Source organism: Dryobates pubescens, chromosome 34 (genome assembly GCF_014839835.1).
Source record: "Dryobates pubescens isolate bDryPub1 chromosome 34, bDryPub1.pri, whole genome shotgun sequence".
Lineage (NCBI taxonomy): Eukaryota > Metazoa > Chordata > Aves > Piciformes > Picidae > Dryobates > Dryobates pubescens.
Window position 1 is genome coordinate 1,226,454 of NC_071645.1, and position 17,564 is coordinate 1,244,017.

At 64.4% G+C, this 17,564-nt stretch overlaps 2 protein-coding genes across 2 annotated transcripts; one reads left to right on the top strand and one right to left on the bottom strand.

The window, feature by feature from the left end:
- Nucleotides 1–1,221: 1,221 nt before the first annotated feature.
- On the bottom strand, nucleotides 1,222–4,843 carry LOC104301766 (T-cell surface glycoprotein CD3 gamma chain). Its single transcript, XM_054176133.1, has 5 exons — nucleotides 4,272–4,843; nucleotides 3,553–3,765; nucleotides 2,582–2,713; nucleotides 1,811–1,854; nucleotides 1,222–1,477 (listed from the first exon to the last, which is right to left on the bottom strand). The coding sequence occupies exons 1-5, from the start codon at nucleotides 4,342–4,344 to the stop codon at nucleotides 1,415–1,417; spliced, it is 525 nt and encodes a 174-aa protein (XP_054032108.1). The 5' UTR covers nucleotides 4,345–4,843; the 3' UTR covers nucleotides 1,222–1,414.
- A 257-nt stretch (nucleotides 4,844–5,100) lies between these two features.
- Nucleotides 5,101–17,080, top strand: ZW10 (zw10 kinetochore protein). The gene is given in 16 exon segments (XM_054176056.1): nucleotides 5,101–5,230; nucleotides 5,496–5,630; nucleotides 6,807–6,908; nucleotides 6,987–7,064; nucleotides 7,857–8,028; nucleotides 8,893–9,039; nucleotides 9,578–9,769; nucleotides 10,319–10,482; nucleotides 11,165–11,347; nucleotides 12,329–12,567; nucleotides 13,431–13,502; nucleotides 13,662–13,831; nucleotides 14,690–14,820; nucleotides 15,611–15,742; nucleotides 15,860–16,062; nucleotides 16,789–17,080. Coding segments are annotated over 16 exon segments (2,358 nt in total). The 5' UTR covers nucleotides 5,101–5,113; the 3' UTR covers nucleotides 16,910–17,080.
- Nucleotides 17,081–17,564: the final 484 nt, after the last annotated feature.

The window sequence follows — 17,564 nt, forward strand, 5'->3', positions numbered from 1 at the left end:
CTGAGAGCCACATTTCTGTTGGGTTTCAGAGCAACAGCTCTGAAGAGAGGAAACAGCAGCAGGGGGTGGGGGGCTGGGGGTGGTTTCACCCTTGAGTTTCAGCATGGGGAGATGAAGCCCCAGGCAGATTCATGGCTTCAGAGTGCTGTGCTGAGCCTGCAGGATGTGGTTTCAGAGGCAGCACAGCTGGCAGTACCATACAAGGCACCAAGCACCTCGCAGGCTGCCACCCCCCAGCAGCTCTGTGCCCACCCTGGGTCACCCTCCCAGCCTCTGCAAGGCAGCTCTGCCCCAGGGGTGCCTGCCCACAGCCCAGGGCCACGAGTGGGATGGGAGAGGCTTGGACCACTCTGACCTAAACCTGACTTCAAGCCACAGCCTGATGCTTCCTGCCACCTCCTCTGGGGCTGCTTGTTTGCCTCCTGGGTGCCCCAAGCAGTGCCAGCCCACACTCTCCTTATCTCCCTGGCATCAGTGCCCACCCAGTGGCAGCAGCTCTTGTGCTAGGCTGCCCTAGAGGAACTCCTTTGGCCCCCCAAGAGGGAGGTGCTGAGGAGCCTCACAAGCAGAGCAGCTGCCAGTGTTGCCTCTGCAGGCTCCTTGCCTTGTGCAGGGCAGCCCCAAGCCCCCTGCCCCCTGGCTTCTCCTGCCCTGGGGGTGAGGTTTTACCTTTGCTCACTGCTCTGAGATCTGATGGGGACAAAGGTGCCATGAAGCTGGCAGGCTGCTGGCCACAGCAGCTCCTACCCAGCTGGCTTTGGAGACCAGAGGCAGGTGCTGGCAGATGCCACCTGCAGTGGCCAGAGCAGGCTCAGCCTCCCCTGGAGCAGGTTAGAGCAGAGGAACCACCCAGCCACTGCTCTGCTCCTGCCAGGAGCCCAGTGCCAGGCCCTGCACTTGCAGGGGAAGCAGCCTCCTGCCCTCCTCCTGCCAGCCCCCAGCTCTGCCCAGGGCAAGGAGGCTCCCAGACCCCTGGAGCCCCCACTCTGGAAGAGGAGTTAAGTGAGACTCTGCCAGGGCCAGGGGCAGCAGCCCTCTCCCTTCACAAGCTCCCTCAGCATCAGCAAGGGTCCCAGGTGCCTCCTGGCACAGACAGAGGGAGACTTACAGCTCTGCAGGCATCTAGGCAGATGGCATCCAGCCTGCACCTTCCCCAGCAGCTGCACAGCCCCTGGGCCTCAAGACAAGGGCAGGGAGACCATGGGAGAGGCTCATCTTTAATGAGAGGAACACAGAGGGGCAAGGGGGAAGAGCAGAGGGCTACAGGCAGCACCTCCCGGCAGGGAGCTTGCAGAGACGAAGAGCCACAGCCTCCTGCCAGCTGGGAGCTTCCAACAGCAGTGCCAGGGCAGGGTCCTGGTGCTCCTGGGCATTCTGGGGGGCAAGGAGTGCCAGGCCCCAGCCTCTTCACACCTCACCTGCGTGCCTTGGCCGAGGGCAGCTGGCTGTACTGCCCCTCGCCCCGCTCGCCAAGGGGCTGCAGGGAACAGAGGGAGCAGGAGATGCAGCTGGCTCTGCCAGCCCTGCAGAGAGGGGCCAGGGGAAGCTGGCCCAGCCCTCTCTTTGCCAAGCTCTTCCTCCCTCCACCCCCAACCCCAGAGCTCAACAACCCCCCCAGAGTAAGAGGCAGGGGGCAGCTGAGCTTGCCCAGCCCCTGGTGACTCAGGAGGTGCCCAGTGTTCACAGCACCTCGGTGCCCCAGGGCACTGAGTGCCCCCCAGCAGCCCTGGCAGCATGGCCATGCTGGTCCCAGCACCCAGCCAGCCCCACCCAGAGGTGCTGGAGCCCACCCTTGCGTGCCCACACTCACCTGGTACAGCTGCTCATTGGCAATCAGGTTCTGCCTGTCAGAAGCTAAAGGAAGGAAGAAGGTGGCCAGGGGTGAACGTTTGCAACCCAACCCAGGCAGCTGGGCTGCTTTCAGCCCTCTGCTTTCCTTTGCTCAGGGCAGAAAGCCCCTGCAAGGCCTCAGATGTCCCTTTGTCCCCAGCTGCTGTCCTTGGGGTGATGCTTTGGGGACCTTTGTGCCTCCCCCTGGGAAGCTGAGCTAGGGGCAGGAAGGGTGCAGGGAGTGCTCACACAGCTGCCTGCCCCAGGCACACTGTGCTGGCTGCTGCCTGCAGTCAGTGGGCTGTGTGGGCAGGGATGGAAAGCCCCCAGGTGCCACACAGCTCCAGCAGATCACAGGAGCACAATGGGAGGGCTTGGGAGGGCCCTCCAGAGATCATCGAGTCCAAGCCCCCTGCCAGAGCAGCAGCACCCAGAGCAGGGCACACAGAACACATCCAGCTGGGGCTTGAAAGCCTCCAGAGCAGGAGACTGCACAGCCTCTCTGGGCAGCCTGCTCCAGGCCTCCAGCAGCCTCACACCAAGGGAGTTTCTCCTCCTGTTGAGGGGGAACCTCCTGGCTTCCAGCTTGCAGCCCTTGTCCCGTTCCTGGGCACCACCATCCTGCCAGCCACCCCTTGGACACGAGCTGTCCTTCCAGCAGCAAGACTCCTGGCCTGTGCTGGTGCCTGCTGCTGTTCCTCCCCAGGTGCCCAGGCATCCCCCAGCCCTGGGCAGGCAGCAGGGCTCTCACCTCGGGATGTGAGCCTCCTGTCCTGGCCAGAGATGCAGTAGACAGCCACTGCCAGGAGGATGGTGGCCACCACATCCGCCACCACGATGCCAGAGATGGTAGCAGCGTCCACCTCGATGCAGTTCTGGCACACTGCAACCCCAGAAGGAGACAGACACTGACAGGGGGGCCACAGCCAGGGCCCTACCCACCCCCCCAACACCTGCCCCCCGCAGCCAGGGCCTCTCTCTGAGCCCAGAGTGCTCAGGCAGCTCTGCCAGCCCAGAGGGAGAGCTCACAGGGTGCAGTGGGTTGGAGGGATCAGAGCTGTGTGGCTGGGACTGCTGCTGGGGGTGAGTGACTGTGCTCCGGCAGAGCATCCATTCCAAGGGCTTAAGGACAAACAACCTCCCCAAAGTTTTTTGAGCAGCCCCAAGCAGAAAAGTGCTGAGAAGGCCAAAAAGAAATTCCCTGCTGCAGGGGGGGTGGGCAGGGGACAAGGTGAGGGAGGAGGGGAGAAGGGTTTCCTACAGTCACAGATGGCATCAGGTTGGAAGGAAGCCTCCAAGGGCATCCTGCCCAACCCCCTGCCCACAGCAGGGACAGCTCCAGCCAGGGCAGGCTGCACAGGGACACAGCCAGGCTGAGCCTGAGTGGCTGCAGGGATGGAGCCTCAGCCCCCTCCCTGGGCAGCCTGTGCCAGTGTCTCCCCAGCCTCCCTGTGCAGAGCTTCCTCCTGGTGCCCAACCTAACCCTGCCCTGCTCCAGTCTCAAACCATTGCTCCTGCTGCTGCCACCCCAAGCCCTCCTGAGCAGTCCCTGCCCAGCCTGTCTGCAGCTCCCTTCAGACACTGACCTGCAGCTCTGAGGCCTCCCTGCAGCCTTCTCCCCTCCGGGCTGAGCAGCCCCAACCCTCCCAGCCTGGCTGCACAGGGGAGGACCTCGCAGCTCTGAGCGGCTCCGGCCCTGGGAAGCAGCTCTGCAGCACTCACTGCGGTAGTGCAGCTGCAGGTAGGGGCTGGTCTTGCCGTTTGCTTTGCAGGCGTAGCTGCCTCTGGGGTCGCTGTGAGCTGCCCCCAGGTCCAGCAGGGTTTCGTTTCTGTCCTCAGGGTCGCCCTTTTTCCGCCAGCTGACGGGAGTAGCTTTGTCCGTTTCACACTGCAGGAACACCTTCCCGCTGATCTCTTTCACCCTTACCTTCTGTCCTGTAAAAAGGAAAACGAGAAGAAAAAAAGGAGAGCAGAGAGCTTGCCAGCCGAGTTCTCCACCCTTGGGAGTGCTGTAGGGAGCTGAGGGTCCCACTCAGGGGGATGAGTGCTGCAGAGAGCACCCCGGGAAGCTGTCCCTGAGCAGAGCAAAAGGACACCACGCACAAAACAACTGCACAGACAGCAGGGTAGGCAGCAGAGAAGCAGCCCGGAGCTCAGCTGGTGGCACAGGGAGCTCCAGACCGCCACAGCACTGGGCTAGGACAGGTGAAGCCACCAGAGCAGCCCTGCCCTCGGGCAGCACCCCGCCAAGCCACTCGTGTTCCATCACGGGCACACAGCTCCCATCGAGGTGCCACCATTCCGAGCCCCAGCAAGCCACGGGAGAAGGTTCCCAGCCATGCCCAGCACGGTGCAGACAGCTGCGGTGTAAGCCACGCGGGGGGCAGCGCAGGCACCACGGCAAGCGCCCCCCGGGCACGGCTGCCGACCCCGGGACTTACCTCGGACACCCCAGCTGGCCACGGCCAGGCTGGCGAGGAGCACCCAGGTGCCCAGGGCTCTTCCCCTCCGCATGGCACAAAGCGCCGCCGGCTCTTCGCCCTGCTCGCTGGAGAGAGCTGCTCACCGCCACCCACTCCGAGCTCTCCGTCGGGTACCGGATGCTGGGGGCTGGAGCCTCCCTTCCCCGGCAGCGGGGTGATGCCTGAGGTGCCTCAGCCCTGCCTTCGCACCCCAGCCCCAGCCATGACGCCCACGGGAAGGCAGAGGAGGAGGAGGAGAAGGAGGACAGCGGGGGCTGAGGTCGGGGGTCCTCCAGCAGCCACGCAGCCTCCTGCAGTCAAAGGTCCTCCGCAGCTGCTAAGGGTCTGCCCCTAGTCAAGGGTGCTCTCACAGCCACGGAACCCCACGGCACCCGCGGCTCCCCCTGCAGCCATGCAGCCTCCAAGGGTCCCCTCGCAGCCGTCAACCCTCAGCAGCCGCCAGAGAACCTCCAGCACCCAGAGGTCTCCTCACAGCCATAGTCCCCCAGCATCCGCGGGTCCCTCTGCAGTCGCCGCTCCCTCCACGGCCACGGAGCTCCCCCGGGTGCGACCCCGCAGCCATAGCCCTCCAGTATTCACAGGTCCTTCCGCGGTCACCGCTCCCTCCACGGCCACGGAGCTCCCCCGGGTGCGACCCCGCAGCGCTCCAGCCTCCGCAGGCACCCCCGCCCCGCAGCAGGAGCGGAACGCGCCGAGCAATCCTGTCCCGCGGCGGCCGCCGTAGCGGCCGCGCCCGTCCCGTGGTGCCGCGCGGCGGCGGCGGGCGCTGGCCGGGCGGGAGCGGGGCCGGGGCCGCAGCCATGGCGGCGCCGAGCGGCTCGCTGGTGGCAGCCGTGCTGGCCCACTCGGGCCGCCTCGACAAGGAGGACCTGGGCACCCGCATCGGCAGGCTGTCGCGCCGCGTGGAGGACCTGAAGGCAAGGCCGGCAACGGCGAGAGCGCGGCGAGGCACCGGTCCCGGGGCGGGGTGGAGCGGCGGGCCCGAGGCGGCCGTCCGGCGGCAGGGCTGAGGGCGCTGCCGCTGCTGCCGGCTCCGCTCCGGTCTGAGCGTGCGCTTGGCTGGGGTCCCTGGCAGTTACCCCGGGGGCAGGGCGCCCCCGCTGCGGCCCCGGTGCGGCCTCTGCCCGCTGCTGCCGGAGGGCCACCCGAGAGGGACGGCGCCCCGAGCCTCCTCTTCTGCAGGGGGAAGTCTGCAACATGATCAACAAGAAGTACAACGAGTTCCTGCCCAGCATGCAGAGCGCCGAGGAGCTGGTGGCGCGGGTGGAGGGGCTGAGCAGCAGCATCGAGCTGCTGAAAGCAGGCATCGAGAACGAGGTGAGCCGAGCCGAGCCGAGCCGAGCCTTGCCCTGCCGGCTGCTGCCCCTGCAGCCTGCATCCAGCTTCATCCCCAGCTCCCCCCTCCCCGGGCTGCTGAGAGCAGAGTGGGGAAGGAGGTCACCAGACTAACCAAGCCCTGGGTGAGGTCACTCCTGAGACTCGGCTTTAGGTGACACATGCTGCAGAGGTGTGTGGCACATGCTGCAGAGGTGTGTGGCACAGCAGGGCTGGCAGCAAGGGAGTGGCCACAGCTTGCTGCTCGCTGTTGTGGAGCTGGGAAAGGGTGGCCCAGGTCCTGCAAGGGAAAAGAAAGGGTGGCCCAGGTCCTGCAAGGAGAACAAAGGGTGGCCCAGGTCCTGCAAGGGGAACAAAGGGTGGCCCAGGTCCCCTGCAGAAGGACAGAAGGATCAGCCTGGCATGCTGTAAGGTGTGGCACAGCTATGGGAAGCATAGAAACCCAAATCGTAGCTCTGCAGCCTCCCTGAAGTCCCTGAGGAGGATGTGAGCAGCCCCTGCAGGCTGTGCTGCAGCTCCTGCACCCTCTGGCTGTTGCTGCTTTGGTTGGTTTTCCAGCACCTGGGGCCCTGGAGCAGTGCTCTGGGGCAGGGTCACCTCCAGCATGGTGAATGGCTGTGATGAAGGAAGGCTGCAGTGCTGCTGAGGCTGCAGTGCCTCACAGAGCTTTTAAACAAAGCTTCAGGCTACCAGAAACCAAACACACCCCAGACCCAGCCCACCCCAGACCCAGCCCTAAACCCAACCCACCCCAAACCCAGCCCTAAACCCAGCCCACCCCAAACCCAACCCAGCCCAAACCCAGCCCTAAACCCAGCCCACCCCAACCCATCCCAAACCCATCCCAAACCCAACCCAGCCCCAACCCACTCCACCCCAAACCCACCCCAAACCCAGCCCAGCCCAACCCAACCCCAGCCCACCCCAACCCCAGCCAGAGAGCAGAAGAGAGGAGAGTCCAAAAAGGGGAAAGGGGAGCAGCCACTTTCTCAGTGTGCCCCTTGCCTGTAAGGGTCTTGCTCTTGGATGGAGCCTTTCCCCCTCCTCTCCCAATGATTCCAGCAACAGGAACCCTCTAGGCCTGCTCCTGAGCCCTCTCCCTGTGCCTGCTGAGGGCTGCTGGCTGGGGAGGAGGGGCAGAGCTCTGCTGCCTTCTAGGTGCAACGAGATCTCACCGTCGCTGTGGCTGAGTTCACTGAGCTGAAGCAGCAGCTGGAGAGAGACAGCCTGGTGCTGAGTGTCCTGAGGAAGCTGCAGGAGGTGAGGAGGAGACATCCCCCCCAGGCCTGGGGTGGGGGTGGCTGTGCAGTGACACAAAGGCCTCTGCTTGTGTTGCAGTTTGATGCAGCTATTAAGGAGTACAACACTGCCTTGCTGGAGAAGAAGTATGTGGTGGCAGCTCAGCAGCTGCAGAAGGTAGGAAGGGCCTCTGAGAGTGACAGCTTGGGAAGGAAAACACCTCCCAGAGCATCCAGCCCAGCCTTCAACCCAGCCCCACCATGGCCACCAAACCCTGGGCCCAGGTGCCATGGCCACAGGTTCCTCCAGGCATGGGCACTCCACCAGCTCCCTGGGCAGCCTGTGCCAGGCCCTGACCACTCTGGCAGCACAGAAATATTTCCTCCTCTCCATCTTAACCCTGCCCTGGCACAATTTCAGGTCACTTCCTCTCCTTCCTGACACTAGGGAGCAGAGCCCAGCCCCCACCTCCCTGCAGCCTCCTCTCAGGGAGCTGCAGAGGGCACTGAGGTCTCCCTCAGCCTCCTCTCAGGGAGCTGCAGAGGGCACTGAGGTCTCCCTCAGCCTCCTCTCAGGGAGCTACAGAGGGCACTGAGGTCTCCCTCAGCCTCCTCTCAGGGAGCTGCAGAGGGCACTGAGGTCTCCCTCAGCCTCCTCTCAGGGAGCTGCAGAGGGCACTGAGGTCTCCCTCAGCCTCCTCTCAGGGAGCTGCAGAGGGCACTGAGGTCTCCCTCAGCCTTCTCCACACCAAACCCCCCCAGCTCCCTCAGCTGCTCCTCCCCAGCCCTGCTCTCCAGACCCCTCCCCAGCTCTGTTGCCCTTCTCTGGCCCTGCTCCAGCCTCTCAATGTCCTCCTTGGAGTGAGGAGCCCAGAGCTGAGCCCAGTCGTGGAGCTGCAGCCTCAGCCCCTTGCTGGTGTGTGCAGGGCCCAGCTCTGCCCTGAGCTTTGTGCCTGCTGCTTCCCCCCAGGCCAGGAGCAGCCTGAAGGCGCTGGAGTCCCGCAGGGGCTTTGAGCTGAAGATCCTGAAAGCCCTCAGCACAGAGCTGACAGTGCAGACCCAGAACATGCTCTACCACCTGGGAGAAGAGTGGCAGAAGCTGGCTGTGTGGAAGCTTCCTCCTTCTAAAGGTGCTGAGAGCTGTGGCTGGGTGCAGTGCTTTGGCCTCGCTCTTTGGTGTCCAGGAGGGAAGTGCAGGGCCGGCCCTGAGCTGGGCTCGGCTGGAGGAGCTCTGGCAGCAGTGCTTGGTGGCAGTGCTCTTTGGAGAGCACCCCCAGCACCCATCCAGGGCTGGCAGCAGGTTCTAAGCACAGCTTTGAAGCCTCACCTGCTGCTTTTGTGGTGTTCCATGGGAAAAGGTTGGGAGCACAGCTCAGAAGGGTTCACAGAGCCATGGAAGGGGTTGGGCTGGAAGGGACCTTCAAGATCACCCAGTGCCAACCCCCTGCCAGGGGCAGGGACCCCTCCCAGCAGCCCAGGCTGCTCAGGGCCTCATCCAGCCTGGCCCTGAACACCCCCAGGGAGGGCACAGCCACAGCCTCCCTGGGCAGCCTGTGCCAGGCTCTCCCTACCCTCCCTGGCAAGGATTCCTTCCTCCAGGCTCAATCTGCCCTCCCCCTGCTCCAACCCATTCCCTCTCCTCCTGGCACTCCCAGGGCTGCTCAGGAGTCTCTCCCTTGCTGTCTTCATTGAAACAAACTTTCTCTCTGGAAAGAAACACCCCCACCTTTGCCTTTGGATGTGCCTTGGAGTGGGGGGAGGAGGAGGAAGCTGCTGCTGGGCACTGAGGCTCTGGAGCGCAAAGTGACCCAGAGGAGACTCCGGATCGCAGGAGGCCAATCCTCCCTCCCTCCCCTGCAGCATGGGGGCTCCACAGCCCCTGCTGAGGCCCTGGTGCTGCTTTGTGGCCCTGGGGAGAGGCAGCCCCTTGCTTTAGCAGCAGCTCCTCAGCCCTGCTGGCTGCCAGAGCCCCCTGTGACCCCCAGGTGCTTCTCCTCCCTCCGCAGAGAGCGGCCTGGAGGCAGCGGCGCGCTCGGAGCTGCACCTCCGCACGGTGCCACCCCAGGAGGAGGAGGTCTCTGGCCCACCCCTGGCTTCTGTGCTGCAGGCATTTGCTCTCCTGGGGGAGCTGCAGGCCAAGCTGAAAACATTTGGTAAGAGACCACAGCTCCTGATAAAGGCAGCTGGGGGAGCCCCAGAGCTCCTCCCGGGTGGGCATGCAGAGCAGTGCCCTGGGAGAGAGCTTTGGCACCTCCGAGCCTCTGGTGCTTGGCAGCAGGGAGCTGCAGTCCTGGTTCAGCCTTTCCTCTCCCTTTAGTATCTTTCCCCCCCTGTGCCTGGTATTTAGAGGGTTGCTCCAGTTCCAGTTCCTCCTCAGCTACCAAGAGCAAGGCTTCTGCTGTCAGGCAGCCTCTGCCCTTCACCCTGGGTGTGGAGAGGCTGGGCAGGGTGGCAGGGCCTGGGACAGGATTCTGTGCTGCCAGCTGCTGGCTTCCCACTTCAGCTGGGAAGGCTCTTGGGTAGGCCTCCCTCTGTGCCTCACCTCAGGCAGTGCTCTCACTCAGGGCCACCTTGTTCCTGGCTCCTGCATGGCAAGGAGGTGCACCCAGAGCAGTCAGGGCTGGGCCCCACTGCAGCAAGCTGCCTGCCTCCTGCTGTTGGGAATCACCTCTCTGCTTGTCTGTCCCTCAGGCCAGCTGCTGCTGAAGCACATCCTGAAGCCTCTGGTCTCCTACCCTTCTCTCCAGCCCCTCACAGAGGAGCACTCAGATGTCTTCATCCTCCGTTTCAGCCCCCAGGAGCCTGCCTTGGATCCTTGCTCCCCTGTGGAGGTCTTTGAGAAGATCAAACTTGTCTTTGAAGTGCTCCACAAGTACCTGCTGAGTAGGTGGCTTCTGCCTCTTGGCCTTGGGCTGAGCTCCATCACTGTGGGGGGGTAGTTGGAGCAGAGGCTCCCCAGCAGAGCTGGTGGTTCAGCAGTGTGATGGCAGAGGTCTAAGCTGCCTCCAGTGTGGATTGCTTGGCACCTTGGCAGCCTGAGCCAGCAGCCACAGGGCTGGGAGCATGCAGGAGGAGTCTCTTGGGGGTGGGGGATCAAGGGGCTGAGGTTTTGGTGGAGGTTGTCCTCTTACCAACCTGATCTGGGCCTGCCACAGGGCTGAAGGGTACAGGTCCTGGTGCAGCCCAGGAGGATCCTCCAGTGGCTGCACCCTGAGCTGCTGGAGCAGGGCAGGCAGTGGAGCTGCTGGGCAAGCAGGCTCAGCTCACACAGCTCCAGCTGGCCCTGCCTGGGGGGTGATCCCCAGCCCCCAGCCTGGCTGGGGATAGCATCTCCAGAGCAGAGGGCTGCTGCTGTGTGGCAGGAGGCACTGGGTGAGCTGCTGCAGGCTCTGCGCAGGGCAGTCCAAGCCTCTCTCTCTTCTCTGACTCCAGATGTGCCCCTGGAGCAGCCTGTGGGGCAGGCAGAGGAGGGCAGGCTGAGCCTGGCAGAGCTGCTGGGGGAGCTGATCTGGGAGGAGCTGTCAGACTGCCTCATTCACAACTGCCTGGTGGATTCCATCCCAGCCAACAGCAGTGAGCTGGAGCACTACATAGAGGTAGGCCTCCAACCCTGTCAGATGCAGCTGGTGGCAGTGCCAGGGGGCAGCCTGCAGGGGAAGCTGAGCTTTGCTGACCTGCAGCTGTGTCTCAGGGAAGCCTCTTGCCCTGGGGAGCTCAGGCTACACTTGGCCAAGGCCTGGAGACTTCCATGCTGTCCAAGTCCCTTGCCTGAGGCTCTGTGAGAGGCTGAAGGTGAGGAGGAGGAGGCTGCTTGCTCAGCTGAGTGCTGTGGTTGTGGTTAGTGACCAGAGGGGGCTCCTGCACAGGCCACAGACAAACCAGAGCCTCCTGCTAGCAGAGAAGGCCAAAGGCTGCTCCTGGGGCTGGAGCCAGCAGCACTCAGCAGAGCCCTCCCAGCCCTGTGCCCCAGCTCTGGCCCAGGGCAGAAGCCTTTGGCTGCTGTGGGTGAGGCTGGCAGCAAAGCCCAGGGGGCACACAGCTGCACTTCAGACATTGTGTGCTGGTGGCCCCCAGCTGAGCCAGCTCCTTCCAGAGGGGGGGTTGGACTCCAGAGCTCCCTCCCCCTCTGTGCCAGCACTGCAGAGAAGCTGCTGGGGGCCTGGCCCTCCCCAACCCCCCAGGCTCAGCCCCTGCCTGCAGCTGAGGGGAAGGGTTTGCCCCCTCCTGCCTGTGCCCCTTGGGCTGTGCCACTGCAGAGCCTCTCCCTGCTCTCCTCAGGTGATTCAAGCCACAGAGGACTTTGAGAAGGCCTTGAAGGAGATGAAGTTTTTGAAGGGGGACATGACAGACCTCCTGAGATATGCCAGGAATGTCAACTCCCACTTTGCCAACAGGAAGTGCCAGGAGGTGATCGTGGCAGCCCGCGGCCTGATGACCTCCGAGATACACAACACTGTCAAGGTGCTGCAGCTCCCTGCTGCTGCTGGGGGGGGACAGCAGCTCAGAAAGCTTGCCCAGGACCCCCCCTGCTGCTTGAGGTGCTGCATTGTTTGGGATCATGGCAAGAATAGTCCCCAGCCAAAGAGTTTGAAGCCCACTGAGCAGCAGGATGTGTCTGAGCACAGCCAGAGGTTGCCTCCCTGGGCTGTGCTACCAGGAGAGGCAGAGGGCTGCCTGCAGAGTTCTGTGGGGGGCAGCCAGCAGCCCTCCAGCAGCCAGGGGAGGCTCAGGCTGGTTGTGAGGAGGAAATCCTCTCCCAGGGAGAGAGATTGGCCCTGGGGATGTGCTGCCCAGGGAGGTGGTGGAGTCCCCAGCACTGGAAGTGATTGAAGGGAGCCTGGATGAGGCACTCAGTGCCATGGTTGGGTGGGTGAGAGGTTGGACTTGATCTCAGAGGCCTGCTCCAACCTGGCTAAGTCTGTGTTCAGCCTTGGGGGTTGCCTGCAGCCTGGTGTTGAAGCTGGGTGTTGGGCCTGGGTGGTTCAGTGCCCTCCAGCCTTGCCCAGGCTCCTTCCTGGGGGCTCTGGGTTACAAACTCCTAGGGAAGAGGCCTCTGAGGTCAGCCAGCAGCCCAAGCCCACCATGGGCACACAGTTCCTGCACCCCTGCAGGCATGGGGACTCCCCCACCCCCCTGGGCAGCCCCTGACCCCTCTGGCAGCACAGAGATTGTTCCTCCTCTGCAGCCCAGCCCTCCCCTGCCACAGCTGCAGGCCAGAGCCTCTCCTGGCACCTGAGACTGGGGGAAGAGACCAACTCCCCCCTCACTCCAACCCCCTTGCAGGCCCATCAGCCTCCTCTCTTGCCCACCAAAGACCCCCAGCCCCCTGCCCAGCCCCCTGCCCAGCCCCCTGCCCAGCCCTGGCCCTGCCGCAGCCTCCCAGGGCCCTCCCTGGAGCCGAGGAGCCCCAAACCGAGATCCTCTTCTCTGCTTCTCCCTTAGATCAGCCCTGAGTCCGGCATGGCCTTACCCAAGCTTCCTGAGCCGAGGGCAGGAGCTCACCTCAGCCCCCCAAAGGCTGCTGGGGCTCCTCCTGCTGCTGTGGGGAGCCTGAGGGCCGAGGGCAGGCTGAGCCAGCACACCTTCGCCCTGCCCGCCTGCCGCGTCAGCGCCTCGGTGCAGCAGCTGATGGAGCTGGCCTACCACACCCTGCTGGAGGCCACAGCCAGCACAGACCAGTGGTAGGAGCTCCCTCCTGCCTCTCCTCCTGCCCTGGCTGGCACCAGGCAGCTGCCAACACATGGGGAGGGCTAGGAGAGAAGTGACCGGGACCAGGCACGGGGAGAGAGCCCTGCAGAGAGAGAGCCCTGAGGCTGGGCAGCAGCTGCTGCAGAGAGAGCCCTGCAGAGAGCCCTGCAGAGAGAGAGCCCTGAGGCTGGGCAGCAGCAGCCCTGAGGCTGGGCAGCAGCAGCCCTGAGGCTGGGCAGCAGCAGCCCTGAGGCTGGGCAGCAGCAGCCCTGAGGCTGGGCAGCAGCAGCCCTGAGGCTGGGCAGCAGCAGCCCTGAGGCTCTGCAGCAGCAGCCCTGAGGCTCTGCAGCAGCAGCCCTGAGGCTCTGCAGCCTTTTGGGCTTCAGTTTTGTTGCAGTTTCCTGCAGGGAGAAGCTTCCTGGGGGCTCTGGGGGTGCAGTGCAGAGCTGGTGGCCATGGTGCTCAGGGTGGGACAGACACCCAGGCAGCTTTCAGCTCAGGGCTGTGGGCAAACCAAAGCCATCTCCTGCCAGGGCAGCCCTGCTGGGGGGCAGCCCCTGCTGGCACAGCTGAAGCAGGAGAGGTGCCCAGGGCCCTGCCTGCCCTGCAGTGTCAGGTGGTGAGGCAGAGCTGCTGGGCAGGGGACACTGCCCCCTTTGTTCCTGGGGTGCCAGGGCTCTCCCTGCAGCTTGTCCTTCCCACACTCCACTGCCAAGGTCAAAGCCCTGAGAGGCTTCCAGGCCCTTGCCTGTGGGGCTGCCCCTGCCAGGCTGCTCTGTGTGCCACTGCTGCCAAAGCCCTGGGGGGGAGGGGGCTGAGGGAGGCCAAACTGACAGGAGCCCCCTCCTCCTCCCAGCTGTGTGCAGCTCTTCTACTCTGTGAGGAACATCTTCCAGCTCTTCTATGATGTGGTGCCCACCTACCACAGGTGAGTGGGATGGGGGGAGGGGGGAAAGGGGGGAGGGGAGCTCTGCTGGAGCCTCTGCAGGCTGCACAGCCCCAGCCCCCTCAGCCTGCCCCCCCAGCATGGCAGGAGCCCAGAGAGCCAGCTCTAAGGGACTCCATTTCTCCTCTCCTCCTGGGGCAGGGAGAGCCTGCAGAAGTTCCCCCAGCTGGCAGCCATCCACCACAACAACTGCATGTACCTGGCTCACCACCTGCTCACCCTGGGCCACCAGTTCAGCTACCACCTCACCAACGTCCTCTGTGATGGAGCAGCCACCTTTGTGGACCTGGTGCCTGGCTTCAGGAGGCTTGGTGAGAGCAGCTCCCAGCAGGGCAGTGTGCTGGGGGAGCAGCTGGGGCTGCACCCTGCCAGCTGCCCCTCAGCCCCTTCAGCCCCAGCTGCTCCTGGCTGGAGCAGGGGAAGGGTCCCCAGGAGCCCTGGGCAGGGAGGGCTGCTGGGCTGGGAAGGCTGAGAGTGGCTCTGCAGGGCCTGGCTCTGAAGTTGGCTCTTTGGAAGCTGGCTCCTGCCCCCTGCTGTCCCCCCCCAGAGTTCCAGGAGCAGGCTGAGATCCAGGGAGAAGGTCACAGACTGCACTGGGCTGGGAGGCAGCCTCCAAGGGCACCCTGCAGGGCCAGCTCCAGCCAGGGCAGGCTGCACAGGGACACAGCCAGGCTGAGCCTGAATGGCTGCAGGGATGGAGCCTCAGCCCCCTCCCTGGGCAGCCTGTGCCAGTGTCTCCCCAGCCTCCCTGTGCAGAGCTTCCTCCTGGTGCCCAACCTAACCCTGCCCTGCTCCAGTCTCAAACCATTGCTCCTGCTGCTGCCACCCCAAGCCCTCCTGAGCAGTCCCTGCCCAGCCTGCCTGCAGCTCCCTTCAGACACTGACCTGCAGCTCTGAGGCCTCCCTGCAGCCTTCTCCCCCCCAGCCTGTGCCCATGGCAGAGGCTCTGCAGCCTCTGCTGATCCCTGTGGCCTCCTCTGGGCCTGCTCCAGCAGCTCCCTCTGCCCCTTGTGTCCATGGCCCTCAGCTCTCTCAGGCCCTGGCTCTGTGGCTGGGGGTTGTGTCTGCAGTGCCACCCTGCAGCCAGGGCCTGGCTGAGCCCTGGCAGCCTCCTGCCCTGCTGGGCAGAGTGGCTGAGTGCTCCTCTCTGCTGGCTGGGGCTGCTGCAGGCATGGAGTGCTTCCTGGCCCAGATGAGGGTGCAGAAGGGAGAAATCCTGGAGAGGCTCTCCAGTGCCAGGAACTTTTCCAACCTGGATGATGAGGACAACTTCTGTGCAGCCAACAAAGCAGTGAGGCAGGTAAGGAGGGCAGCCAGAGCCCCCAGCCCCTGGCTGCACTGCAGTGCCCTCCCTCCTGGCAGGCTTCTCTGCCCCCTGGGCTGTGTCTTTGTGCCACTGCCCTTGCTCCAGGTGGAGCTGGGGAAGCTTCCTGCTGCTGCTGCTGCTCTGTGGGCAGTGCCTGGCTCCTGCTTTCCTCCTTCCAGGGGGGGCTGGCCCTGAGGAGCCTTCATGGCCCCTGCCAGGGCAGGGCTCTCCTTGCCTCTGCCTCTCTCCAGCTGCTTTCTCCCCCCAGCCTGCTGCCTCTCTTGCTCTTCACTGATTCACAGGGTGGGTTGGAAGGGATCTTGAAGCTCAGCCAGCCCCAGCCCCCTGCCCTGGGCAGGGGCAGCTCCAGCCCAGGCTGCTCAGGGCCTCATCCAGCCTGGCCCTGCACCCCTCCAGGGAGGGCACAGCCACAGCCTCCCTGGGCAGCCTGTGCCAGAGCCTCCCCAGCCTCCCTGCCAGCAATTCCTTCCCCATCTCCAGTCTCACTCCTTTCCCTCTCACCCAATCTCTCCCAGCCCTTGTCACAAGCCCCTGCCTAGAGCCCCCTTCAGGAACACTCAGGCTGCTCTGAGGTCTCCCTGGAGCCTTCTCTGCTCAGCCCCAGCTCCCCAGCCTGTCCCCCCAGGGGAGGTTCTGCACCCCCTGATCTCCTTCCTGGCCTCCTCTGGTCCTGCTCCAGCAGCTCCAGCTCCCTCTTGCTGCTAACACAAGGACCAGAGAGTGCTCTGGCCTGGCAGGCTCCTCCCCAGCTGCTCTCTTGCAGGTCCTGCACCAGCTGAAGAGGCTGGGGAAGGTCTGGCAGGATGTGCTGCCAGTCAATGTCTACTGCAAGGCCATGGGGACCCTGCTCAACACAGCTCTCTCAGAGATGGTCACCAGGATTGCTGCCCTGGAGGTGAGCACAGCAGCTGGAGGCCTCTGCAGGCTCCTCCCTCAGCAGGCTGCTGCTCTGGCCCAGCACAGGACAGCCAAGAGCCTGCCTGCTGCCCCCTGCCCTTGCTCTCCCCTCCAGGACATCTCTGCAGAGGATGCAGACAGGCTCCACTCCCTCTGCAGAACCATGCTGGAGGAGGGGCCCCAGGTCTTCACCCCCCTGCCTGAGGAGGAGAGCAACAGGAGGTACCAGGAGGAGGTGCCAGTCTATGTGCAGAGCTGGATGACCTTCAAGGAGCTGATGCTGCTCCTCCAGGCCAACCTGCAGGAGATAGTAGATCAGTAGGTGTCCTCCTGCCCCCTCTGCAGCCCAGGGGCAGGGAGCTGGGGCAGGGCAGGGCCCTCAGGGCACCCTGAGGTGAAGGGCAAGGATGTGGTCAGGGTCAGATCCCTGCTCCTGGGGCTCTTCCTGGCCCCTTCCAAAGCTGCTCCTCAGCCCAGCTGCCTCCTGCAGAGGAAGAGGAGGAGGAGGAGGCCCTGCTGAGACACAGGAGGCAGGGGAGAGCCAACCCCTTGGCTCCCCTGAGCTGAGAGGCATTTCCCAGCCAGCAGCCTGGCCTCCTGCACTCCCAGGGCCTGCTTCCTCCTCCCCACTGGCAAGGGGCAGGCAGCTGAGCTGGGCAGGAGGAGCTGCAGAGCTCCTGCTGGTCCCTGCAGCTGGCAGCAGCCAGCCCTTCCCTTCCTGCCCCAGGCTGAGCTGGGGGGCAGCAGCTGGGGGGGGGGAGGGCAGCTCCTCTGCCATGCCCTGCTCAGTGCTGCCCCTGGCCCCCAAAGGCTCCCAGCTGGCCACTAACCACTGCCCTGGGGGGTGGGAGAGTCCTGCAGAGGCTTTAGGCTTACTCTGGAGAAGGAAGAGGAGAGAATCACCTCAGCCCCTGCTGCTGCTGGCTGAGCAGCTCTGCCCTCAGGCTGCTCCCTGGCTTTGCCTCTGCAGCCTGGGGGGGTTGGTTTGCACCCCACAGCTGAGCAGCTTGGGTCAGTCCAGGTCTCTCTCTCTCTCCCCTGCAGGTGGGCAGATGGCAAAGGGCCTCTGGCAGCTGAGTTCTCTGCAGCTGAGGTGAAGAGCCTGATCAGAGCCCTGTTCCAGAACACAGAGAGGAGAGCAGCAGCCCTGGCCAGGATCAAGTAGCTCTGCCTGCTCCTGCTGGGGCAGGGGGGAAGCTGAGCTCCCTGCAGCTAGTTCTTTGGACCTGACCCTTCTGAGCTGTCCTGAGGGCAGTGCCTCCTGGCAGGGGGAACCTTCCCCTAGCTGCCTGAGCACAGGGCTGGCTCTGGGAGCTTGGGGCCAGAGCCCCCAGGGTGGCTACCAGCTGGCCCCTGCCTGCTCCTGCTCTGCCAGGCCCAGGGGCTTGGGGTCAGGCTGCTGCCAGGCTGCCCAGGGGGTGCTGTGCCCAGCTCCAGCTCTTTGTGATCTTGGCTCCTGCTCCAGGGGTGCAGCCTCCAGCACAGGGCAGTGAGTGGAGCCCTGTGGGAGCAGGCCCTGCTGGCCTCCCAGCCCAGCAGCTCTTTGCCCTCATCCCAAGCTTGCTCCTGGAGAGGGACTTCTCTTCCTCACCCTTGGACCTCCCTCTGCACCTTCCCATCAGCTCCTCTGTGTCCTGCCTCCTGCAGCTGCCAGCCCAGGCTTCAGCAGCTTCTGATACCCTTCTGAGGCTGCTGAAGGGCCAAACCCTTGCTCCTGGCCCCCTCCAGAGCAGACCTCAGGGAGTGAAACCTCAGCAGGGGGTGGGAGGGAGAAGATCCTGCTGGGGGTGAAGCACAGACTCCCCCTGGCCAATCAACCT

Excerpts from the sequence above, each read along its gene's own strand:
- LOC104301766 (XM_054176133.1), bottom strand. The coding sequence starts at position 4,344 with ATGCGGAGGGGAAGAGCCCTGGGCACCTGGGTGCTCCTCGCCAGCCTG. Across the intron at positions 2,714-3,552 it reads CCTGCAGCTGCACTACCGCA|TGTGCCAGAACTGCATCGAG; the intron begins GTGAGTGCTGCA and ends CTGGGGTTGCAG. Across the intron at positions 1,478-1,810 it reads CCAATGAGCAGCTGTACCAG|CCCCTTGGCGAGCGGGGCGA; the intron begins GTGAGTGTGGGC and ends TGTTCCCTGCAG.